The 27,304-nt window shown below is 35.1% G+C and overlaps 2 protein-coding genes across 5 annotated transcripts; one reads left to right on the top strand and one right to left on the bottom strand.

Moving 5' to 3' along the window:
- Window positions 1–657: 657 nt before the first annotated feature.
- On the bottom strand, window positions 658–8,517 carry LOC11408309 (eEF1A lysine and N-terminal methyltransferase). 2 transcript variants are annotated; one of them, XM_013591175.3, is made up of 15 exons: window positions 7,964–8,517; window positions 7,675–7,741; window positions 7,194–7,375; window positions 6,324–6,572; window positions 5,961–6,044; window positions 5,823–5,870; window positions 5,682–5,746; window positions 5,423–5,471; window positions 4,422–4,656; window positions 3,618–3,739; window positions 2,886–2,966; window positions 2,683–2,757; window positions 1,966–2,159; window positions 1,671–1,821; window positions 658–1,272 (listed from the first exon to the last, which is right to left on the bottom strand). In XM_013591175.3, the coding sequence occupies exons 1-15, from the start codon at window positions 8,432–8,434 to the stop codon at window positions 1,075–1,077; spliced, it is 2,271 nt and encodes a 756-aa protein (XP_013446629.1). In that variant the 5' UTR covers window positions 8,435–8,517; the 3' UTR covers window positions 658–1,074. The 2 variants fall into 2 exon arrangements, with proteins under 2 accessions (XP_013446629.1, XP_003629664.1); XM_003629616.4 differs by having other exon boundaries at window positions 4,398–4,656.
- An 8,264-nt stretch (window positions 8,518–16,781) lies between these two features.
- Window positions 16,782–27,295, top strand: LOC112417483 (geranylgeranyl transferase type-2 subunit beta 1). 3 transcript variants are annotated; one of them, XM_024773307.2, is made up of 8 exons: window positions 16,782–16,941; window positions 17,022–17,289; window positions 17,656–17,722; window positions 17,811–17,959; window positions 19,498–19,631; window positions 19,722–19,820; window positions 19,933–20,008; window positions 27,028–27,295. In XM_024773307.2, exons 1-8 carry the CDS (start codon window positions 16,888–16,890, stop codon window positions 27,120–27,122), a joined length of 942 nt encoding a protein of 313 aa, XP_024629075.1. In that variant the 5' UTR covers window positions 16,782–16,887; the 3' UTR covers window positions 27,123–27,295. The 3 variants fall into 3 exon arrangements, 2 of the variants coding, with proteins under 2 accessions (XP_024629075.1, XP_024629076.1); XM_024773308.1 differs by lacking the exon at window positions 27,028–27,295 and adding an exon at window positions 22,936–23,305; XR_005643490.1 differs by lacking the exon at window positions 27,028–27,295 and having other exon boundaries at window positions 19,712–19,820.
- The last annotated feature ends 9 nt before the right edge of the window (window positions 27,296–27,304 follow it).

Below are 27,304 nucleotides of genomic sequence, written 5' to 3' on the forward strand. Positions count from 1 at the left end.
CTCAATTTAAGTTTGGAGAGAGAGAAAAATCCTGATGTAAACATGAATATTTATCAAAGGAATGTTCCTGCTGCAGCTCATAGAAGCTCCCATGGACCTTCCCTTACAGTTACACTACCTAATCCTTGGTGTAACTTACAGTGACAAGTATCGGTCAGCTCTAGGTCATAAGTCAATAAACCAGTGAAATATTCTATTATACACACAACTCTGTTATTTTTTCTCTCAAAAAAAAAAACTCTTGTCATTTTTGTATACCTTCCTTAAATGTTGCATTCTTCCCCCTAAAAATCATAAATTTCAAAATTTGAGATTAGACTTCTGGATTTAAAAACTTGTACTATTATTTTTGGTGCAATGGAGAATAGTATTTATTTATTCCTCTTCTCAATCCTACAAGTGTTGTATTGATTCTTTCAAAAAACAAGCAGCAATCATGGTAGAAAATGAAGAACTTTTTTTAACTTCACAAGATAACAAAACAAACATTTTAAAAATTAAGAATCAATAAGTTGTGTAAAAGACAAATATGTATATTTTAACCAAGCTTTTGCATTTATTTCCTATTAAACAATATATAAAAGAATGCCCTTCATTAAAAAATGTTCAAAAAGAATAAGAAAATCATTCTAGAATTAATTTTTCAAAATAAAAATATATATAAACTCAATGGAAACAATTTATACACACGGGGTAAGTCAATTTATAAGCTTACATCTGGAAAATAATTCTCATGAACATTTTTTCTAAGAAAAGCCAAACAATCCTCAGAAAAATAGTATCCCAGATATAATTCACGCATCACCAGACAAGTACAGTATACTAGGTAGAGAATTCAATTTGCAGATCAATGATAAATATTTGGCTCAGTAACATCACTTCTTCCTTCACATAGAGGAAGTGTTTGTTTTCTCGGTTCAAATAACGACATCACGTGTTTAACTTTAAGCTATAATAACTTGTAGCTTGTATAAAACCACGGCCAAATGCCCTTTTGGAATGTGAGAATTACATTTGAGACGCAGTTCCAAATATTACAAGAGTTTCCTGCCCATAAAGAGAGATAGTTGTGCTTCAGTTCAAACGTCTGATCTGCTTTGTAGCATTAATAATCTTCTGACCAATCTCAGGGTGATTGAACTTCAACAATTTGTTAAGTTTAAGAGAAGCTTCAGAAAAGCAGTGATCCTTAATAGGTGACGCTGATTTTAGGGCAAAATGGATCTCATTTACATCCTCATCAAACTGGAGGCAAAAGATGTGGCTGAAGACCTATAAGTCAAGACAACAGAAATTAAACAATACTATTAGTGAATAATAACCAGTCTCTAAATACAGTAAACAAAACCATTTTCCTTTCCTTCAAAAAAAAAAAACCATGACCATGCCTGTAAGTGGATAAGCCATGGTGTAAAAAACCTTTACATTATCAGCAGATCGTAATTCAATACTAAATAGCTAGTGACATTGAGGGTCTAACATTCTCAATAAATAATAAAATGATTCCTCATAATAAGAAAATGAAATTTCTACTATAAATAATCAAAGAATGAATCACCAATTATTTTTATAAAAGAAAATTGACCGGAAAGAAACAAGAGGCTTCCTAAAATGGGGTAGAATATGGAATCACCCAAATGAATATTATCCCACTAATATTTTGTTTATACCTTTTTCATTCTCAAGAGAACCATGTCCTTGATGGCTTGGGACCGCGACACCAAATTGACAACAAACAGACCTTGCTCTGAAAGTTTATCCTTTACAGATTCGAGAAAAGATTCCTCCAAAAAGTCCGGGGCAGGGCATGCCAGTCCAGAGCTGTCCAAAATACATAATGGTTAAGTGCGATTCTTTAAATCATATAATACACTATTTATAACCCTTTATATTATAGCACCCTTTTCCTTGGCCAGTCCATAATAGCTTTAATGTAACAATAACTAAATGCATAGTTCAATTCACCTTGAATCTGAAGAGTCAACATCAATAATAATTATATCAACTTTTGTAGCTTCTACGTCTTCTGCATGAGAACTAGTTGAACTACCATTTGAAGGAGACTCGGTATAGCTAGAATTATTACTTTTACTATGAGACTGAGCTGCTCCAAAACTAGCACTCTCTCGAACAAACTGGATTCCATCAGCTATATGCACCTGGATCCCCAACATAATGGGATTTAGTAGATAATGTTAACCTCTGTCCCAAAACTGATTCATCAAAATGATAAAATTTATTGTAGTTTTCTTAATATTCCAGACACTGGTCTGGTAATCCAGTTCCAAATAAAAACAGAACTAGCTTTATATGCTGTTACCCATTTTACAATTCTCCATACATGCAATACAATATCGCTAAATTAAAATATCTGCTTGCAACTGTCAACATTGTTTACTTTATATCAGAAGAACTGATTTCCTCTAAATCTCATTTTGACTAAAGGTGATAAAAAGTTGCTTTTGAGTCACGTTGAAAAATTTACACAAGTTTTACATCAAATTTACTTAAAGTAAAAAGTTCAAATATAAATAACTTTGCTTCAAAGTCAATTTAATTCAAACTAATTTCACAAAAACAATTTCAATCAATACCATGCTTGACCGACATTCGCCCAAACATACATTAAGTTTTGGTAAACCTTGAGAAGAGAAGGTCTCGGAAGTATTTTAAGTTAACTACCTTTAAGCGTTTATCCTCAACAAATCTGAAGTGCTTCCTTGCAATATCAACAATTACAGGGTCTAACTCCACTGCCTGCAGACATAAATTAACATCACGACATGCGATATCATATAAAATCATTCTAAAAACAACAATTTAGAATTGGATCTGGACAATGAATCTATTACCCCTCTCTTCATTACTGGAAAAATATATATTACCTCAATCTCCAAAACAGGGATACACCTGTGAAGAAACATAGGAAGTAAACCTGCTCCAAGACCTATGACTACAGCTTTTACCTGAGATAAACCACTGGTATGGATCAGCAACAAATAGTTGCACAAGTATGTTTCAGAGCATGGGAAGAAAGTCAGAAACAAATTAATTATGCCTGTACATGCTATTTTCTATTAAAAAACCAACTAAAAATTTCTTAACGTTTAACTTTTTTTATAGGAAAAGGAATTATGTTAAAATTTAAAAAGAAAAAAAAATCCTCATTATATTGCTTTTATTGAAATTGTAAACATAAGACTTGTTGAGTAAATTGGGGTGGCATAATCTATATGATCAGATGATGCCACACAGTGAATGATACACTGGATTGGAAAGAAGTATTTACAATAGCTGGAGTTATAACAGTACTGGACTGATTAGGGTTTGGAGGAAGCTACAGATTTGAGAACTTGAATAGTACATCTTTGTCTACAGCTCCTCAAAAAAGTATTTCATGGAAACTTAGAAAGATCAGCCACCAAATACCCCCCTTAAAAGAGTTCCTCAAGCAAAGTCAAAATTGAAGAGGAAAGCACACAAGAAATAGGAATTCCTGCTGTACAAAAACTAGATTAAAAACAATTACAAGTGGTAGCTTTTGCCTGAACTGGAAATATTTTTACCAAGAAGATCCTTTTTCATGATTTCCCCAAATAAAAGTTAAAAATACTTGCCATTTTCCCACTTGATGCCACATTTTCCATGTAAGAGGATATTAATGTGAATCCTGAAATAATCCCTGTGTGATAAGAACTAGCTACATAGCCATGATAGACAGTCAACTGGTTATATGCTCCTGCAACATCAATATAAAATATTAAAATAGCAAGAGAATGAAGTTAAAGGCAGTAAGCAAATGTCCTAAACAAAAAAAATAGGGAATAATTTTAGTTTTTAAGAAGTATACACTGTAATAATTGAGTTAACTGAAAATTCAACAAATGCAAAAGAAGACGTCATTTTCATCAAAATCAATTTTGACACTACAAAGGGGTGAATGGTGAGCAGTGTCTAATTGAACCCATGTTTACGAAACAATAATCCCATGTTTAAATTTCACATGACATGCTTCAGATCATTGTGAGCAGTGTCTAATTGAACCCGATAGTAATCACAGACTAGAAACGATGATATCAATGTTTTGTGATGCACAATTATTGATGGTTTAATATAATTTTCAAAGAGCCTTCTATTTTGAAACTGAGCACTGCATCGTTTGGCCTATACTATCATCATGGTAGATGAAGCACAGCAAAGAAGTACACACAACTATATTTATAAACATAGAACATTTCAAATGACACTTATCTAGTTATTTGAGAGGAAAAAATTTATTAGAGATATAGAGGGGAAGGAAAGATCCTTGTTCCTCTTAATCTTATAACAACAATATATTAACTATTAGGATTTGACGAGTTCAGTTATGAACATTAAACAGTGAATTCAACTAATACCATCATTCCGTCTCTGAGACGCACTTTTCTTAGATTTAGAAGATGAGTTGGTTTTCTTCCTTTCTGTCTCACCAACCAATTTTGTAGGTAAATGTTCAACTGTTAGCAAAGCTTCAGACTGAACCAAATTTGCAGCTCTTTCGAATACAAGGCGTCGAAATATCAACTCTCTAGAAGGAAAGATACAACCGACTTCACTATCAACATTTTCATAAACTACATCTTCAACAATAATTGATCCAGTTAATGAAGAAGTGATCTGCAAAACACAGATAGTTATTGATATAATGAGAAATATGAGGATTGTTTAAAATAAAATAGGCCATCACTTGAATGAGAATCTAAAAGTGGAAATTACAAAGCAAAAAAAGCAGTTAATAATTTTTTTTTTCTTCTTTCGTATTGATAATAAGCAGATTTTAATGAAAATTAGTAAAGTGATAAGATACAATCTTATATCAATAAACCAGGGGATAAAAAGATGAAAAACAAATAAAGAACATGGTTTCACAGAACCCTTCCCTTCCACTAACAATAATGAAGAAACTGTGAAAAAGGCAGTATGAAAACCAGGGGCTGAACACTACAAAAATGATAATTGATAGAGTGTAGCATGTGATGTTTACTGTTAGCCTTCCATTCAACATTACTCTCATACATTTTAGACACACTGGCACAAAATAGACCTCCTGTAGAGTGGCTATTTAGTGGGCACTAATCGCATGTCATCTATCTCCCTAACATACATGTTGACATCGAAATTCTCTTTCTTATTGCTCTCTGTTTTATTTTTTTGTTTAGGAGGATTTTTTCTCCTAACTTCTCTTTCTAACCTTTTCTCTTCATATTCCTGTTAGAGTTGCTCTTGTAAAATCTAAGAAAAGAAAGAACTCACACACAACAATAACTCCGTAGAAACCAAGTACTGTAGTAGTAGGTTGTTTTTAAGTTACAATCATCAAGTTTAATCCAACTAAGTAGTTTAATCATCAAAATAACAACAAAAGAGAAATATCATTATTAACCTGGTCAACAATGTTTCGCTTTTTGATCCCATCACTTGCCATCAAGAAACTGTGCATATATTCAAGAATTTTTTTTATGAGAAAAGCCACAATTCATGAAGTGTAAGCATGACAACAACACCTGGAAAAATAGCTTGGAATATAGTGATAACTGTAATGCCTAACGGAACTCATTTGAATATTTTATCATCAATCCGATTAAAATTGTTAAAAATGGAGGGAAAAATCACATAAAAAGCAGCTGGTACAAGATACGAACGGTATTTGAGCTCCATTCTCGTTTTCTTTAGGTTCCAACTGTTTGACCAGCGGAGACAAATCCTTCTGAAAAGGGATAACAACACACAATTCAGTAATAGTTAATCTGTTTGAATGGCATAACTTAAGATGATGTTTCTACCTGAATCTCATCCATGCTGGCATTAGTATGGCTGGTGTCCAAGAAAACCTAAAGGTGAGATGTGTTCAAAAAGTTCAATTATAAAAGTAACACCAAAATACCAGAAAATATTATTTCATTAAGTTAATAACATAGTACCATTATGAGACGAGCTGCTTTGGAGCTTCTGACTACCATCCATTGTCCTTCTTCAGAAAAGAAGAGCCACTCACGAGCACGAATCTGGGATGTAACATTCAGACGTAAAATTCAAACAGAACAATGGGTACCGTTGCTATCTTAATCTAAAAACATGTAAAATAAGACGAAAGAGAAACAAATAAAGGAAGAACATAAGAAATGCTAGAAAGTCCTTCCATCTGCCATTGCCGATCACTGAATTAGCATCCTTACGGCCTATGTTGTTTACAATAGTATTAATGTGATCCTAGATGCAAGCATAACTACAAACAACAATGAAGCCTTCCATCAAGTGGGGCTTGTTATGATGCAAAGACACACCTTAGGCACAATGAAAACCCCACAATGATATGTAAATGGGTCAGACTGTTCCTCGGCGTCAAAAACTGCTGCTCTATAAGAGAAAACAGAGCACCCTTGGCCACCTAAAGTCAGCTGCACCCGCCGACCTTGGGAAATTTTTATCAGTTCCACTTGCAGATTTTCCATGGAGTATAATTTATCAGAGCTACTGGATAATTTTTCACGAACTTGATTCTCATTTTGAAGAGCCTCGCGGAGTCCAGAAGCCTAGGACACACGGAAAAAAAAAAATCATTAACAAAAAACAATAAACGAATATATTATAAACAGAATATATCTACAAAACATCTTATAAAATCCACAGAATATTTTTAGAATTTTACGCATATACTCTAGGATGAGTTATCCCTAATTTTATTATGTTTCCTAATTTGATTATGATTAGGAGTCCTATTGTATCAGTGGGCTTGGGCTTGTATTAGCAGTAGTACTATACTATTACTACCCATTATTTAACCCAGTTTTATGTGTAAGTAGTATAAAGTATTACAATATTGGTGCTTAATATTTTACATACATCAAATCCTTCCAATCTCAAAAGTATTCAGAGTATCTCTCTATGTTTCAACCACCCTATCTAAACTGCTCCTCCCCACCCTATCTAAACCCTACAACATAAAACAAAATAATTAATTGTTCTCTACAAACATAACAATGATTTGTTTGTGGGTTGGAATACCTCTCATATTCCACTCTCTTTTCTGTTTCAAAAAATTATTTATGTAGCTAACAAATGTTACGATAATCATCCATGAAAACTTATTTCGAGAAAGAACTCATGCCCACACACAACTGAATAAAAAAGCATAATTGGCCCAGATATAGTACCTGTTCCGAATTACAATGAAGTGAAGCATTCTGAAGTAATGATGTAATCTGATGTACTGCGGTAGACAGCTCCTTCTCCACAACCACCATAAATGTTTGAAGGTTAGGTTTACCAGAAGACTTCATAGGTATGGCATCAACACTCATTTTCCACCCAAGTCGAAACTTTGAGAAAAGTATATCTGAAAAGTATGAATTAGTTTAGCATCATCCTTTAATCTAGCCAAGCAAAATCAAACAGAACAAAAACAAAAAAAAAAATATCCTGCAACCATTCATTTCCAAGTTCCAACTAATAAAGTTCCCTTTCCAGGTTATCGATAAAATGAAACTAACAGAAAATAGCTTCTACAGTTAGACAGAACACCGCCCCAGCCAGCTAGAGTTTTCAATTACATTGTCCGCACAACATATATTTCTCATATATTCATAATCAAACAGATAAAAAAAAACATTGATATTCATAACTGAAGAAACTAACCTAGTACATGAGATTCAGCCAAGGTAAGGCACACAAACTTTCCCCCAGGCTTTAAAACTCTCTTCACCTGCAAAATCAACCAAACCAATTTAACAAACACCCAACACTCAAATTCAAATTCCATCTCAAATCAATCTATTCTATAAAATTATTCATATAAACCTTTGTAGCACCGGCAAATGTGATTACATTCAACAATTATGTCATTTTCTGAAATAACTACATGTGTCCACATGTCAATGCCGTGTGCAGTGTCATACATATAATAAATAGATAAAAAGATAGAAACCTCAGAGAGATATTGATTTCCCAAAGTAGGACCAAGCTCAGGCTCCATTAAAGCATCCAATCCACCTTTATCAACAACAGCACCAAAAAACTCATCTTCAAACTGCATGGCGGTCATATCCATAACACGCCACCGCATAAGCGGACGAGAACGAATGTTACGGCGGAGCATGTCTCCGATAACGACTTTAGAGAAATCAATGTTGGTGATGGAAGTAAAGCCGGCGTCGTAGAGGTGTTCGGAAAGACGGGAGTTGCCGCAACCGGGGACGAGGACGGGAAGAGACGCCGGAGGAGGAGGAGTTAGGGTTTGGAGAAGGGAGATGAGTGGGTCCCTTAGGTGAGGCCATTCGGCGTACCATTCGAAAGAATCGGGGCGAATAGTGAAGAAATTGTCCCAGTTTTCTTTGCTGGTGAAGTCTCCTAGGGTATCTAGAAGGTCCTTCTTCTCAGTTTTGCTCTTCGATGCCATGGCTCAGCTGTATGGGGAGTGAGGAGAGGTTGGTGGGGTTTTAGAAGTCCCCTCTCAGATTCAACAAATATTGATGCTTCTTTCTCTTTCATAATTGTGTGGTTTTAACTCTTGATCACTTTTTAGTAAAAAAAAAAAATAGAAAAAATATTCGTCGTGATTATTATATTTAAAGGCATCCAAGACTCGTTTGATCTTCATACTAACATTAAAAGAGGTTAGATACTTAAGTGTGTCGATCTTGTCATCGTATTCTTCTTTTGTTTAAAGACAAAAGCGCTCATGTATATGATCTTCATTAATTTTATGGAAAAAAGGGAAGTCGTGTAGCGTTCTCTTTTTGTCCTTTTATCCTCACATTACCTCGTAATGAGTACATGTTCTTAGCTTATAAGCAAGTGAGATGTCATAACTGCCATATTCATTATATCTCAAGGGAGAATGAGGTCCTTTCTTTTTATGCCTTTTATAGGTGTACGTGCAAAAGACACTTTAACGCCTGAGTAAGCAATAATAGCTAGCTATGTGAGTAGGCTAGGCCAATAAATGATTATGCATGAGGACTAGGCTCATATTTACAATGGTGTATAGAGAGATACACTCCTTGGTTATTGTTATCCTTCCTTTTGCGATTTAGTGTGCTTTGTTGCAGGAACTCTAGTTGTTTGGTGCTAATTGCCAAATTTGAGACATGTGAGAGCGCCTATCTAATTAACATGAGCTCCCATAAGTAGAACTACTCAACCTATATGTGATAATAACTTAATGTTGAAGGGGAAGTGCACCGACACTCTTCTCGTTTCTGATTGGGGGTGGGGGACAAGATGAATCCTAAGGCGATTTGTGTATGACTTCTCTTGTATCACATGTCATTCTGAGGTGTGATGTCTTCTGAGGTGGTGCGTGATATAAGATCACATACCGCACCACGTCGTAACGTGAGGTGGTCACCTCAAATTGTCTTGAATTTGATCGTATTATCGGCCTTTCACGTCACATTGTTAACAAGCTTTCATATTGGACGTCCTATATAATGATTGTGTTAAGACTCTTAGACATGCACTATTACAATTTACACACAGACACAAACATGTAAAGGAAATACACGACCTTGAGCTGATTTTTTATCTTCTAATTATACCATTCATTTAAATTAAATTATTCTAATTATAATTTTTATTTTTTTAAATAATATTATTTAAATCTTTAAGTAAAAAATCAATTAAAGCTCATTATAATACGAACAATTTCACTAAAATATGAATAATATTAATTAAATATTTATTTGATTGTGAAATAATAAATAAAAATTATAACCAAATACAATAACATAAACTTATGTCCATCTCAACGCTAATATAATAATCCTTTTCAATTTTGTACCTGTCAAAAGTAGAACATCAATCAGTTAAATTATGCGATGTCTGAGCTAAGTTAACGGGACATAGAAATTATCCTTTATTTAAATTTAAACTATTTATTTTCTCAATTTTCTTCTTGGTTAAGTTTTAGTTTGAATTTAAGTTAATTCTAACAACATTTACAAAATTTGTCAATCACCACGTCTTTATCTCTGACATCTCTCAAGTATCGCCGGAACCCTTTCCACTCCGCGCCGGACCACCACCGTCAGTGAAGTCTCCGGAGATGGGAGAGCTTGTTGCTGAGAAACATGTTCGATATGTACTATCAGTTGAAAAGGTATCTAGTAAGTAGTAAGGTTGAAAATTGGAGAATTGGAGAACATACTGTTATAATTTACACAGCAAGTGCTACATGGGGCCAATCATAGCACCTGCAGTTATATGATAATGAATGTCGTCGGGCTTTAGAGCTAATTAGAAAGTAATCACACCGTTGCGGAAATGACAATGCTATAATGGATGAGTAGTAGCATAAAACAATAGGCTTGACCATTAAAAGAGATTTGAATATAGAGTCAAATATGTTTTTAGTCCTTATAAATATACCAACTTTTTGTTTTAGTTCCTCTAAAATTTTCCTTCAATTTTTAATCCCTATAAAATTTTCAATCACCACTTTTAGTCCCTATTTTTAAATTAATTTTAGTATTTTTTTAATGAAATTGTGCAGAAATGTGTAGAATATTGTAAAAGTATTTCCCAAAAAAAATTAGAATTTTTTAACAAAGCATAAATTTAATATGAATTTTTAACCATCAAAAATATAAAAATTCATATTTTGTTAAAAAATTCTAAATTTTTTTAGGAGAGATTCTTATAATATTATGAATTTTTCTGCAAACTTTTATTCAAAAATGTGAATTCTACGTATGAGTTTACTTTAAAAGAGGGACCAAAAGTGAAGATGAAAAAATTTTGGAGGACTAAAAGTTGAAGGAAAATTTTAGAGGAACTAAAACGAAAAGTTGGTATATTTATAGGGACCAAAAACATATTTAACCCTTGAATATAAATGATTTGTCATTAGACATGTTCATGATATATTGTTGTATTATTTCTGTCTCACTTTTACGCTGCTGGTCATATAACATACATAATGTCCCAAATTCAATTTAACATATAACAGAATTTGACTCAGAAATGCATCCCTGTTTATCCTTTCCTGACAATACAATTACTTATGTTAATGTGTTTCGTATGAAGTTGTTTTATTTGTTGTTGCAGGACTTTCACTTCTTGAATATCCTGGAGTGAAGCCGATCGACCCAGCTTATGCTTTACGTGTAGACGTTGTCAATAGAATTTTCTTTAGTAAATAGGGACTTGGAATATTGATAACGTCTTAGTGTAGATTCACAAGATCTTTAATTCTTATTAAGAGCGATGCTAAATGGTACGAGAGCTTCAAGTGCACGAAGTCGCACGACTTGTTAAACTGCAGGCAATTTACTTTACTATTGGACTTATTGCTAGCTTATTGGTGTTATTGTGTTCTTATATATAACATATAGTACAAAAATAAATGTAACTAAAATGATATCATACGGATCTAAGAATATCACCTTTCCACATGTCAATTATAAGGTGATACTAAGACATGCATGATTTGGAAAACACACAACATGGAAACGTGTTTATGGAGTTTAGATACATATTTGGCCACTTTGACTCAAATTAAAACTAAGATAAAATACCAAACTACAATGATATATCAATTCGTGCAAATTTGACGATAGACTTTCTCGTGCATTACAACATTTTCCTCTTATTAATAGTTGCATGAAATTTTCTGTATAAAAATATCAACGATTTGAACATCTATCTATAAGTTAAGTTTGCATTGATACGACTACTATCCATTCAATTTATGTTACTACTTATGGATATAATTTCTTTTGCTAATAAAATAATGATTGAATATGATAGGGTGCTTGTGTAACAGCACCGAAATCTTTTTACACGCATTCTTCTTTTTTTTTTAGGGGATTTTTACACACATTCAATCACATCATTTCACTAAATAGATATTTAAGGAGTTACTTTTGCAATTAAAGCAAAGTAACATAATGATTGAATATGATAGGGTGCTTGTGTAAAATCTTTTTATATAGTAAATACAAATCAAATCCACAAATTAATGTCTTGAAGCAACTTTGTAGGTATATTTGGGGAATTTGAGTTTTAGGTAATGTTTCTTTTTCTTTGAATGTGTAAACAATAAAAGAAATGTAATTTGAACATTAATTTAAGACACCTAAATTATATATGGAATAGTTTGATATTTAGAGGTAGAAAATGGAAAAGATAAAAAAAAAGGGTCAATTATTGTGAGATTAGATAATTTGATTTTTGTAGTTGATCTTAATGAAAAAATGTTTCGATCATAATTGTGGGACGGATCCAAGTTTATGTAGTTGGAGGCTTTACCCCCACTTACTTTCTTGTATTATTTAAAGTTTCTTTTTTAAAGGTTGTTTTATTTCAAGTTGTTAAGTAATTTTATTTTTTTTACCATTAAAAATAAGTCTTGCCTCCACAAAATGTGTAAAAAGATAAATTGTTGAATAATACTTGTTCACATAAATAGAAAGATATATTTAATATTTGTTTAAAATGAAGAATTAAACAATAATGTCAAAATATAAAGTCTATCAAGAAATATATTTCATGGATATATAGGTGTAACTCACATTTATGCTTTATTTGAATTTTTTATAGTGTCTGATTTTTTAGTGATAATTGTATTATTATTTTATCACTTATGCACTGATATATTTTTAAAGATTTATAATAAATAAACATTTCTGAATCCGTTCCTTGTGTTTTAGGTCATTCTTCTCCATTAAAAATATACAAGAAAAAGCAACAAAAAAAAAAATTGCAAGAGATCTTTAAAAGAGTGGTTATCGATCAAAATTCACGTACATGATAGATTATTTTTTGAGTAAAAGTTGATTGTATTGCAGAGAAAACTTATGTGATTCATTCTCAAATCAAGTCACTTTGATACAACTGCAAGAACAGTAATAAAAATATGTAGCTGATCCTGTTGAAAAATATGTGTAGCTAACTTGTATTAAAAAAAATTAAATGTGAATAACATCTACCGAAACATTTATGTTCTTTCTTTCTATTTCTCTAGTCTTTTTCCATCACTTGATACAACCAGATTTCCTAGAAAAAAGAGTACATTACATATTTCTTTGGTTTTTTGTTCTTTATGTTGGCTTCCACCCACCAGCTATTTATTTGTCTTTGGCTTGTTGTTGCAATACCAAAACACCAGCTCTGCTCCCAAGATCTGGTGAAGCAAGCAAATCACCAATGGCACTTAACTCTGAAAATTCAGTCCATTTTGCTAGTCCTTCTATCTGAGGCAAGTCTGAGTCATGTGTTCTCCTAACAATAAAAAAGTCATGTTCATTCGCTATATCGCGAAGAATAGTTGATATTCCTTGACTATCTTTTACAATCAATTTTTGATAACAAACATTTTTCGAGCCATAATGTGGTAGTTTCTTTACTTCTTCGAGTGCCTCATTATCAAGTACATACTCCAAGTTTGGCATGTGATCCTCAGATGTAAGGTGGTACACAACCAAATTGATCCCCGGGTTCCTTATCACTCTTTTAGCTAAGCACAAAGCTTCTATGTCGTCTCTTCCACCAAGATAAATCATAGCTAGCTTAATGGATGAATTGTTTTTAGGAAAGATCGATTCAAGTATAATAATGATTTGAATTTCTTATCTTATCTTATATACTTAAATGTTGTTATGAGTCAAATACAAAAACAACTAAATAGTTATATTTTTAGTTTGTCAAGAGAAGTTACAACAACAACATTCAATCCTATAAATAAACTATGTTTAGACTTTTATAGTTTCATTCTTGAGACAAAACATTTTTATCAGAAGTTGAGACCATAACAATATATATTTATATAAATACAGTTGTAGTCAAATTTCAACTATATACTATAAATAGATCTCTTGTTATATTACACTCATAGTTTTAAGGTTTGAGAAAGAAAAAAAAAAATTATACATATTATGAAGTGTCTTTTCACCTGCGTACTAAAATTAGAGATTTCAGAAATAGCTATTCATGCATGCTACCGGGGCAAAATTCCACAAATTGGTTTCTTTTGATTTTTTTTTTTTGGTTGCAAGGATAAAGGATCAAAGCAAGAAAGAAAAAAGGAAATTTCATTTTTTTTAGTGGAGTTGAATTGGATTTTTAAATTTATTTTAATATTTTACCGTAAACTAATTTTATTTATATTATTTTGTATTTCCACTTTTTAGGAAAATTATTCAGATCGGACTGATTCCATATTATTTTAAAAAAACTAAATATTTATTGGTTTAATATAATATTTCTTTTTTAAATAGTCTTTTTTTATGATCATAATTATCTTTTATTACTTGATAATTTTCATTTTTGATTCATTAGATATGTTATGTTATTAACATATATTTGTTTGTATGAGATTATTTACAAAAATTTGTTTGTCCTTAAATATAAGATCTTTTACAAATTTTTAGATGCCTTTGCTACTTTTTTTTTTCTAAATACTTCGTACCTTTTTTTAAAAGAATAACTACTTATACCTATTATTAATATTATAAACAAGATTGAATACATTTATATACAAAGGGTAAATTAGGACCAATCGTACACATTTCAGATAAATTTATTGTTCCAACAATTTTTCTCAATGCCCGTGATTTTTGTTGGCAAAAACAAAACGATATTTGTTCATTCAAATTAATAAGTATATTAAACACAACTACGTGTTCAACATCGCTAAAAATTTAATGGTAAAATCTACGAGCAAACCTACATCACACAAGTTAATAGCATACAACGATAAAATATATACAAATAATATGATAAAATCTAAGTGATCGAAATACTCATGCTTCCGAGCTATCATGTTTGCAGTCTTCTGAAACACTTTAATCTTCCACATTCCGCCGTTTTTTTTTTCTTCGCAGCCTTTGCCTTCTTCGCATCTTTTAACTTCATCGTTTTCTTAGCTCTTTCAAGGATTCGATTTGCTTTTCTGTTACTTGATTTTGTGGGTTTCGATTCTAAGAGAAATTAGGGTTTTAAAGTTTAGTTTGTTTCTAAAGTGTTTAAAATGATAACGGTGGAAATCAGAAAACCCTTCATATTCTACTGTTAATTTAAGTTATTTTTGGTTTTTATTTTATTTTTAAAAATGATTTTCGTAATTTAAAATTTTCATTTTTTTAATTATAAATGACGTGTAAAAACCTTTCTCTGGTTGCTCGTATTTTCAAAGCTCGCTATTTTCCGTCTGGTTCCTATCTCACGGCCACTGTCGGTCATAATCCGAGTTATGTCTGGCGTAGTATCATGCGTGCTAGATTTATTGTGCGTGGGGGAGCACGTTGGAGTATAGGGTCAGGTGCTACGATTCCCATTCTCAACGAACCTTGGCTGTCTAACGGGGAATTTATTGGTAGTGATATTCCAGGTGCACATTTTGTTCATAATTTCACTATTAATAGTCTGATGAATTTACATGACAAGAGCTGGAATGAACAGGTAGTACGTGAGGTCTTTAGCGCGGCTATTGCAGATAAAATACTTCATACGCCACTTATTTCTCAGGTTGAGGAAGATCGACTTATTTGGAAAGCAGAAAGGCATGGACGTAAATCAGTGCGTAGTGCTTATAGATTGTGTGTCACAGAGTTAATTGACTCTTCCTATTTATGGCGGCCGGGGTATTGGTCAGGCATTTGGAACCTTAAAGCTCCACCGAAGGTTAAGAATTTAATCTGGCGTATGTGCCGGGGATGTCTACCAACCCGCGTACGTCTGTTGGATAAAGGCGTCGTTTGTCCTACTAACTGTTCTAGTTGCGACTCTACTCATGAAGACCTTTTACATGTTTTTTTCGATTGTCCTTTTGCTTTACAGGTGTGGAACCGGGCAGGCCTTTGGAGCTCTGTTCATCATGCCCTCACGCATACCAGTTCAGTTACAGATGCCATCTTCTCTCTTTTGGAGACGCTGTCAGCTGAGTTATCTCAACGTCTGTCAACGGTCATATGGAGTCTTTGGAAACACCGTAATCTTCGTGTTTGGGAAGATGTTACAGAGACAAGTGCGGTGGTTGTCGAGCGAGCTCGCCATCTGGTCACGGATTGGCAGTTGGCGAACTCTCCGAATGTTCTTGCATCTCCTTCGTCTCCTCAGCATGCCATGCCTGCGCATATGGGGGCTTCCTCCTCACACACTCCCAATCAGGTATTGTGGCAGCCTCCCACATCAGGTAGATATAAATGCAATATTGACGCAGCGTTCTCATCTCATAACAATCGCACAGGTATTGGTATTTGTATTCGCGACTCGGAGGGTGGTTTTGTTCTGGCTAAGACCAATTCTTACTCTTGTATAGTCCCCGTGGATGTTGGAGAAGCACTAGGTTTGTACTCTGCTTTGCAGTGGGTGGGTGATATGCAGCTTGATAATGTGGATTTTGTGTCTGATTCTAAAGTAACAGTCGATGCCTTCCTTTCTACACGGAACGACCTTTCTGAATTTGGTTATATTATTTCTTCTTGTCGTTCTTTGTACCGTAATTTATTTTCCAACTCTAGGGTGGAGTTTGTTAGGCGACAAGCTAACGCGGTGGCTCATACTCTTGCACGAGAGGCCACGTCCTTAGCTAGTCCCGCTGTCTATTATGATATACCCAATTGTATTGAGGCTATTATGATCAATGAAATGCTATAAGCATCTTTTCCTCAAAAAAAAAAAATGCGTGACATAAGAAAAATGGAAAAATAAAAATAAAAAGCCACACGCCACATCAGAGATTCTGCTAACCCAAAGGATTTAGGAGCAAAAATCTTAATTTACAAAATAAAAAAAAAAAAATAAACAGTAAAAATAAAAAGTGTTCTATATTATTAACCCTAGTCTTTATCTCTGAAGTATCGCCGGAACCCTTTCCACCCCGCGCCACCACCGTCAGTGAAGTCTCCGGAGATGGGAGAGCTTGTCGCTGAGAAACATGTTCGATATATACTATCAATTGAAAAGGTATCTATCATTCATCAATCACTACTTGCCAACTATGTTTCATTTTTAATATTCATTTTTTTTTTTTTTTACCTTTGCAGAAGAAAGATAGTTTTGAATCTGTGGTAATGGAACATCTCAGGATGAATGGAGCATACTGGGGATTAACTACCCTTGATCTTCTTGGAAAACTCGACACCGTTGATGTTGATGAGGTTGTTTCATGGATCATCAGTTGCCACCACCATGATGGGGGATTTGCTGGAAATGTTGGACATGATCCACACATTTTGTATACACTCAGTGCAGTGCAAGTGCTAGCTCTCTTTAATAAGCTTCATCTTATTGATGCTGATAAGGTTACAAATTGTATCCTTTGACTTTGACACACATATTGGTTCACTTTGAAGGTTCTGTATTATGAGCCTGTTTGAATTGGCGTATTATTTAGCTTACACAAAACAGCTTATGCAAATAAATAAGCTTTTGTGTGTTATTCATAAGCTCGTCAAAGTAGTTTATGAAAAAAATGCTTATGAAGATACAATTTTTAGTAGCGAGAACTTATGAATTAACGTGAAAGCTTATTTATTTGTATAAGCTAAAAAATAAGCCAATCTAAACAGGCCATACATATTCACATGTTTTATGTGGGTCAGACAAAACTTTGTTGTTTTTGCTTCTTTTGTTTTAAAAAAATATTCTGGATCTTGTGTTTCTTAATATTTATGTTAGATATTGTTAGCCTGCAAAACGAAGACGGGTCTTTTTCAGGGGATATATGGGGTGAAGTTGATACCCGGTATTTTTCTTAAGCTCCATTTTGATCGTTGAGTGATTACCACCTTACTGCAATTTAGGACTATAATCCACTGACTTGTTTGTCTTAGGTTCTCATACATTGCTATTTGCTGCCTATCAATATTACGTCGATTGGATAGAATAAATGTGGAGAATGCTGTGAAATACATTATAAGCTGCAAAAACATGGATGGTGGATTTGGTTGCACACCTGGTGGGGAATCTCATGCTGGACAAAGTACGTTATATAGTATTCATCATTTTTGCTTAAATATTACGCACTCTATGTTACTCAATGCATGTACATCTATTCCTTTTGAAAATTTCTTGTTTTCTATTTTCCGTCATGAAGGAAGTGTTGTGTCTGGTTAGGGCCAATTTGATAGGAACCCCAAAATCAAATAGGAACAATAATGAAAATAAGAGAAAGCACTGAATAAATAATAATATTTTATTGATTATAACAATAGAATGATATAATAGTAGTAGTGGTTTCTCTAACTACTCCCAGAGCAAAGCTCCGACACAACTCAGAGAAAGTATTTTTTATTTTCCAACATAAAAAATATTATCTCTCTCTAGTACAGTTGTGCACTGTGCTAGTCTAGTATTTACTGTTTTGCGAATCAAACACACCCAAGACGTCTTCTGTCTAGTCATTTTAATATGCAATGCCAGCAACAATATGGCCAGAAAGTATATTTTCTTTAATGAAATGACATTCAACCTTTATAGCATAGTCTTTTTATGTAAATTGGATTGGAGTTTTGTGTATTGCTGCCTGATTATCAAACATGAGCTGCATCTATCTTGCATCTTATAAGTTTTGACCTCAAAGTAGTTGTTTAGTCCATATAAGCTTGCAATTGCATCTGTCTCATAACTTGAACTTCATAGATGTTCCCTATTAACTTGTCCCACAACCCACCTTTCAAGTTTCAACGAGACACACTATTATAAGAGTAATAACGAGTGAACTTTCTCAACAATGAATAAAACTTTTTTTTAATGGGCTTCATGTCGAGACAACCATTTGGATCGAAGGGAACTAAAAGATTGAGTAACTTGTCGGAAATACAAACAAAAAAAATCATTAAAGGGGAAATCATTGCTAATGGGAAAGAAAAATTCCCTGCCTTTGTTGAAACAGCAGTGTTAAGCTAATATAGCCAAGTCATGACTGACTAGGAGCAAACAAAGCATATGCTGCTGTGTGTCTTTTTCAAGAAGATGAGGTGAGGGAAGACATGAGAAATTGGTAAGTGGGATGCAGACGGCACATGAACTGATTGGATGGTTCTGAAGGTAACAATTAATTGTCAAGCTCTAGATCCAAGTGTTGGAAGGTCACACGGCTCTAGACAGAACACATTGAATGAAGCAGTGGTTAGTTGATGGTTAAAACTACCGGAATGACTAGCCGACACTATTAATATTTGCTATGTTGTAACCCACTTGGGTAGGCCTGGTGGTGTTGGCTTGAGATTTTGGAGTGTGCTCCTCCTCAAGGTATCATGTTCGATTCTCTCCGGTGCCAATTTGGGTGGACTAGTTTAGGTTTTTCGGAAAAAAATATTTGCTATGTGGTGTTGTATTGACTGCTCACAGCTCACTCATGGAATACATATAATAAAATAAATTTTTAGTCACTGAATGCACTGCTTAGTATGTCACTATGTCTGTTTGTTTTTTCCATTTTCTGAATTCCAAATAAAAGAATGCAATGAGTTGTAGACTTGAATCATCCTTGAGAGGCATTGCTTTTCCTATTTTCAGTTTTCTGCTGTGTGGGGGCCCTTGCTATAACGGGGTCACTAGATCTTGTTGACAAGGACTTACTTGGTTGGTGGTTATGTGAGCGACAAGTTAAATCCGGAGGTCTGAATGGGCGTCCAGAGAAACTCCCTGATGTGAGTAAATCTTTTCAAGTTTAGGTTCATTGCTTGAGATGGTCTTATTGTTTTTCTCAGTTTCTCTTATCAGTTTTTAGATCTTGCCAGGTATGCTACTCATGGTGGGTTCTTTCTAGCCTGATCATGATTGATAGGGTTCACTGGATCAGTAAGGAGAAGCTTATAAAGTTTATCTTGGACTGCCAGGTTATTTAGTGGAATTTTTGTATGCAATCGGCATGTTGTGTTCGTCTTTTGTGGTGTTAACTGTTGTGAGATCAGTATTTCTGAAAAATATTATGTATGTTGAAACTGTTAGGACACAGAAAATGGTGGGATTTCAGACAGACCGGATGATGCTGTGGATGTCTATCATACATACTTTGGGGTGGCTGGTAATGTTTTTCCCTTTTTGTATTTCATCTATTCTTAATTTATTTGTGCTAACATCTTGTCATGTACCCCGACACCTCTCTCTTTCTCATGCATTTAGATTATATTGATATCGGAATGATAGTGCTCACTGACCAGTGACTTCCTTTGGTCATAATTTCAAGAGATACGCAAAAAGGCATTCTTCATGAAACCTAGTGGTTTTTTGTTGCCTGCTTCATGCTTTGGTTTGTGTCATAAAATCATATCCCATAATACTAAGCTTGTGGGCCTAAAGTGTGGACAATGCATAGGACTTCCTAATTTCATATTGAATGTCATTTTTTGATTAGAAGAATTGGGGCAACAAGCATTTAATTTTAGATCATTTGGTCATAGAGGCTTTGGTATCTTGTCGCGAACCAACTATCTCAAAAGGTTAAACTATTAGGTAAAATCACTTGAAAAATTGTATTAGTTCATCAAGCTTATATAATTGTACATTAGAATTTAGAACCAGATACATGTCGTTCTATTTAGTTTTTAATTGTTTGGAAAGTTTGTAGTAAAAATAGTATAATATGGAATGTAACTTAAGTAAACGGCACTGGAATTCTAGCGTAAGGTTGAAAATTGGAGAACATACCATGTTATAATTTACACAGCAAGTGCTATATGGGGCCAAGCATACAAATGCCATGGAGATAGCGCATGGTGACTAAGTTTGGATAAACTTCTAGCTTATACGAGCTTCTTAATAGAGAGATGTATTTGATTCATATCTATAAAACAGTCCCTTATAAGTTTATAGGCAGTTCTGGAGCAGTAACATAAGTTTCTGAAATCGTCGAAATGTAGAAGTTTATTAGTTATATACTCATACTCATCGTAGTATAATTCCTAACTTATTTTCCCGTAAGTGCTTGTTGAAAAATCTACCTGAACTGGCTGGATATCAACCATAGGTTCAAGCATGGTGGTGGAAATGGAGAAACGTTTCTATTGTAGTTTGTGATAGAAAAGTGACATCGAAGTTTAAAAGAAAATTTTACCACAACTACAAATCCTGCAGTTATATGTTAGAGTACATAGAGTCTAAGGCTCTTACTGTAACTAGTCTTAGATAGTTCAAGTATTATAGCTTAGCTTCTTGGAGTGTGACATGTGTCACCACTCATATGCTTCTTAGAATGCATCTATAAATACATTGTATCTCTCACATTTATTCAATGAATAACACTAAACAGTTTTTCCCTTTCTCTCTCTTAGATCTGTTTTCTCTCTCTTCTATCCCTTTCTCTCTCTTCCAACTGAATTCAGTTTCAAGCTTCATCAACGGCGGTTGCCAATTCTAAAATGGTATCATGAGCATTTTTTCTCGATCCTAAACCATGGCCTCTGCTTCGTCGCAAACTTCTCCTATTCCTACGCATCACACAGAAACTCAAATGAACAACAATGGAGTTCAACGTATCACTCCAGCAGCTTCGAAAACTTTCAAACAAGTCGTATCGGTCAAGCTCGACGATACGAACTACCTTTAATGGAAGCAGCAGGTTGAAGGAGTTCTGCGTGGAACAAAAATGGTGCGTTATGTCGTTTCGCCGCAAATTCCACCAGTTTTCCTCTCTGATGCTGCGCGCGAGGCCGGTGAAGAAAATCCGGCGTTCACCGATTGGGAGGAGCAAGACTCGTTGCTGTGTACGTGGATTCTCTCCACCGTCTCTGCCTCCCTGCTTGCGCGGTTTGTTCGGTTGCGCCACTCGCATGAGGTATGGGATATGCTATTCACACTTACTGTTATACTCAAATGCGTACTCGTTCGCGACAACTTCGTTCTGAGTTGCGCACTATTACCAAGGGAACGTGTTCTATTACTGAATTCATAGCTCGTGTTCGGACATTTTCTGAATCCTTGATGTCAATTGGAGATCCGGTTTCTCACCGTCACCTCATTGAACTTGTTCTTGAGGCCTTACCAGAAGAATACAACGCCATAGTTGCTAATGTGAACAGTCAGGTTGACCTGGATGAACTGGAATCTCAGCTTTTGACACAAGAATCACGCAATGAAAAATTTAAGAAAGCCTTAATTGGAGATATTGCATCTGTGAATGTGACTCAGGCACCTACTTCTGATGGAAAGAATGGTAACAATCAGGCTTCTGGTTCATATTTTGACCAGCAGAATAATTTTTCCTCAAATCCTAATGCAAATGATGCTTCTCAGTTTCTTAACCCTAATTTTGGTAATAGAGGTGGTTTTAGAGGAAGAGGATCTCGTGGTGGCCGCTTCAGAGGCAGGGGAGGCCGCAATTATGGTAGAGGAGGCTCTGTTCAATGCTAGATATGTTACAAGGTTGGACATGATGCCACTATTTGCTATCACAGGCTATCTGTTCCACGTCAATATGAGGGATATGGCACCTATGGTGGATCATTTGCTGGCTATGGAGGTTCTGGAAATGGTAATGGCTATGGAAACTATGGACCTCCTCCTAATGTTTGGCTACAAGGTGCAAACCCTAGAGCTGCACCTGGATCTTCAACAAGACCTACTTACCCTCCTCAATATGGTAATCTCAGGCCCCCACCACCACAAGCTTACTTAACTGGTACTGAGTCCATTAACTCCAACTCTCTTCACAACAGTTGGTACCCTGATTCTGGTGCAACACACCATGTCACATCTGATGCCACCAACTTCATGGATGCTGTGTCCCTATCAGGTTCTGACCAAGTACATGTTGGTAATGGTCAAGGTCTGTGTACAAATTCTGTTGGCTCATTAAGTTTCACCTCACCCTTTTCTCCCCATACAACTCTTAAACTTCATAATTTACTTCATGTGCCCTCTATTACTAAGAATCTTGTCAGTGTCAGTCAATTCACTAAAGATAACAATGTATTCTTTGAATTTCATCCTAACACTTGCTTTGTAAAATCTCAGGATACTTCTAAAGTTCTTCTTAAAGGTCACATTGGTGTTGATGGCTTGTACCAGTTTGATAGTCCTCCTGTGTCTCAACCAGCTCCTCAACTATCTGCTTCAAGTCTAAGTTTCAACTCCAAATGTCAAGCTAATGAGTGCTTCTCTTACTCTAGCTTTCCTAGCACTAAGTTTCAATGTAATAATCTTGGAAGTACTTATACTCCAATCAGTAGTAGTAGTAACATTAGTAAATCTATTGTTTCTTCTCTGTCTATGTACAAAGTCTGGCACAATAGGCTTGGCCACCCTCATCGTGAGGTTCTTAGGAATGTAATGAAATTGTGTTATCAAAATCTTCATAATAAAAGTGTCACAGATTTTTATTCTATTCTGCCTGTTGTTTGGGAAAATCTCATAGATTACCCTCTGTTGCTTCTAATACTTCTTATAACAAACCTTTTGAGCTTGTATTTTGTGATTTGTGGGGTCCTGCATCAATTGAGTCTCATGGTGGTTTCTCCTATTTCCTAACATGTGTTGATGCCTATTCTAGATACACTTGGATTTTTCCACTTAAACTTAAGTCTCAAACTCTTACTATGTTCAAAAATTTCAAAAGTATGGTGGAACTGCAATACAATTATCCTATAAAATCAGTTCAAACTGATGGGGGTGGAGAATTCAAACCCCTCACTCAGTTCCTCACTCCCTTAGGCATCACTCATTGACTGACATGACACACATCACCAAAATGGGTTAGTGGAAAGGAAACACAGGCATATAGTAGAGACTGGTCTCACACTGTTAGCTACCGCTAAATTATCCCTGTGCTACTGGGATCATGCCTTTTTGACAGCAACCTATCTCACCAATAGGTTACCCTCACCTACTCTTGACAACAAATCACCCTATTTTATGTTGCATCTTCAGTTCCCTGATTACAAGTTCTTCAAGAGTTTTGGTTGCTCTTGTTTCCCTTTTACCAGATCCTACAATTATAACAAACTTGAATTCAGATCCAAGGAGTGCAAATTTCTGGGGTATTCTCCTTCTCATAAAGGGTACAAGTGTCTTGATTCTACAGGAAGGCTTTACATCTCCAAAGATGTTTTGTTCAATGAGCACAGATTTCCATATGAGGAATTATTTACCTGTCATCAGCCTTCCACTACTTCTGACACCAGTTCATCTTTCACCACTTTTCCCATCATTAAGCCACCTACAAATAACACATCCTCTACAACTGATGATTCATCTCTACCTTCATCTTTACCTTCTGGTTCTACTCCCACATCACACTACATCCACTACATCACACTACATCACTACTAACACATATCACTAGTGCTCATTTATCACCTCATCACACTACATCCAGTTACTCACCTTCTCATCATGCTTCTCATGATAACAATCTGCCACCAGGACCCATTTTTAATCCTACACCAATTACCACTATTTCACCCTCCTCTTCTGGTGTTATCTCTTCACCTTCTCAGTCACACAGCAACAACACTGTCAGTCAGCATAATGAGCCTGCATCTGGTCCATCCCCACCACATGCTCCTCCTCATTGTATTCATCCCAATAATATTCACACTATGGCCACTAGAGGCAAACGTGGAATTGTTCAACAGAGAATTCAACCTACACTACTTCTAACTCATCTTGAGCCTACAAGTTACAAGCAAGCTATGAAACACTCAGATTTGGCTTCAAGCCATGACACTTGAATATGATACATTATTGAAGAACAATACTTGGACTCTTGTCTCTCTTCCCCACAACAGGAAGGTTGTGGGTTGCAAGTGGATGTTCAGAGTGAAGCAGAACCCTGATGGGAGCATAAACAAATACAAAGCAAGGCTGGTGGCAAAGGGGTTCCACCAAATGCCAGGCTTTGACTACAAGGCAACCTTTTCACCAGTTGTCAAACCAGTAACTGTCATGACTGTATTGACTTTAGCAGTGACAAACAAGTGGTGTATTCAACAACTTGATGTCAATAATGCCTTTTTAAATGGTTATTTGGAGGAAGAGGCGTACATGACTCAACCCCCTGGTTTTGAAGCAACTGATTACAAGGCCCTATATGGGTTAAAGCAAGCTCCCAGGGCATGGTTTGAGAGATTGAAATCTACTCTTCTCAAGTTTGGTTTCTGTGCCAGCAAATGTGATCCATTTTATTCACTTTACATGCCAATCATCATAGCACCTTCATTTTAGTTTATGTGGATGATATTATCATCACTGGCAGCTCTAAATCCCCGCTTCAGCAACTTGTTCAGAAGCTAAATTCAGAGTTCTCTCTCAAAGATTTGGGTCAACTTGACTATTTCTTAGGGATTGAGGTGCACCATTCTGACACTGGCTCCCTGCACCTATCTCAAACCAAATATATACATGACTTACTGGTCAAGGAAAATATGTCTCAAGCCAATGGCATTGCTTCCCCCATGGCTTCCAGCACAAAGCTGTCAAAATATGGGTCAAATCATGTATCTGATCCAACATTCTTCAGATCAATAGTGGGAGGACTGGAATATGCCACTATAACCAGACCTGAAATCTCTTACTCTGTTAACAAGGTTTGTCAGTTTTTATTTGCACCTCTAGAGGATCATTGGAAAGCAGTAAAGAGGATCCTCAGGTATTTGCAAGGCACTATTCATCATGGTCTGCTAATCAGTCCTGCATCTTTACATGAACCTTTGCAACTCACAGGATTCTGTGATGCTGACTGGGCATCTGATCCAGATGATAGAAGAAGCACTTCAGGTGCCTGTATTTTCTTAGGTCCCAACCTCATCTCTTGGTGGGCTAAGAAACAAACTCTTGTTGCTAGGTCAAGTGCAGAGGCTGAGTACAGAAGTCTAGCTTAAGCTTCTGCTGAAATCTTACAGGAACTACATGTACCCATTAAAGTGCCTCAAATTTACTGTGACAATTTAAGTGCTGTATCCCTGGCTCATAATCCAGTCCTTCACTCCAGGATCAAACACATGGAGCTGGATATCTTTTTTGTTCGGGAAAAGGTTATCAACAGGAGTCTACTTGTGTCTCATGTTCCAGCACATTCTCAATGGGCAGATATTCTCACTAAGCCATTATCTACATCCAGATTTTTGGAACTCAGAGACAAACTGAGAGTTTCAGACCTCCTTAGTTTGAGGGGGGAATGTTAGAGTACATAGAGTCCAAGGCTCTTACTGTAACTAGTCTTAGATAGTTCAAGTATTATAGCTTAGCCTCTTGGAGTGTGACATGTGTCACCACTCATATGCTTCCTAGAATGCATCTATAAATACATTGTATCTCTCACATTTATTCAATGAATTACACTAAACAGTTTTTCCCTTTTTCTCTCTTAGATCTGTTTTCTCTCTCTTCTAACTGAATTCAGTTTCAAGCTTCATCAATGGCGGTTGCCAATTCTAATATTATATGATAATGAATGTCGGGCTTTAGAGCTAATGAGAAAGTAATCACACTGTTGCTGAAATGACAATGCTATGATGGATGAGTAGTCACATAAAACGTTCTCCTAGGATAAATTATAAATATAATGCTCATGAATTAATTTTAATTCTTCCATACCTATGGTCTATGTGCTTATTCCTGCATTTAAGTTCTATTAATGAATCCCGGAGGAGGAGAAAGAAACCTGATAGATTCACCGATCTGAGTCTAGTATTTCAATTCCTATAGGATAGGATTAAAAATAGAAATGTTAGCGAAAAAGTTGGTGCTCATCTTATGTGGTTTGGGTTTGTGTGGAGTAGACTTGTAAAAGCACTGATAAGTGTTGATTGGGGTGGAAGATAGTTCAAACGTTAAAGGTAGAGAGAAACAAAGAAAAACAATAGGCTTGACCATAAAAAGAGATTTGAATATAAATGATTTGTCATTAGACATGTTCATGATATTATTGTTGTATTATTTCTCTCTCACTTTTACGCTGCTGGTCATGTTACATACATTATGTCCCAAATTCAATTTAACATATAACAGGATTTAACTCAGAAATGCGTCCCTGTTTATCCTTTCCTGACAATACAATTACTTATGTTAATGTGTTTCATATGAAGTTTATTTTATTTGTTGTTGCAGGACTTTCACTTCTTGAATATCCTGGAGTGAAGCCGATCGACCCAGCTTATGCTTTACCTGTAGACGTTGTCAATAGAATTTTCTTTAGTAAATAGGGACTGGGAATATTGATAACGTTTTAGTGTAGATTCAGAAGATCTTTAATTCTTATTAATAGTTGCATGAAATTTTCTGTATAAAAATATCAACGATTTGAGCATCTATCTATGAGATAAGTTTGCACTGATACGACTACTATCCATTCAATTTATGTTACTACTTCTGGATATAATTTCTT

Source organism: Medicago truncatula, chromosome 8, assembly GCF_003473485.1.
Source record: "Medicago truncatula cultivar Jemalong A17 chromosome 8, MtrunA17r5.0-ANR, whole genome shotgun sequence".
In the NCBI taxonomy this organism is placed as follows: Eukaryota; Viridiplantae; Streptophyta; class Magnoliopsida; order Fabales; family Fabaceae; genus Medicago; species Medicago truncatula.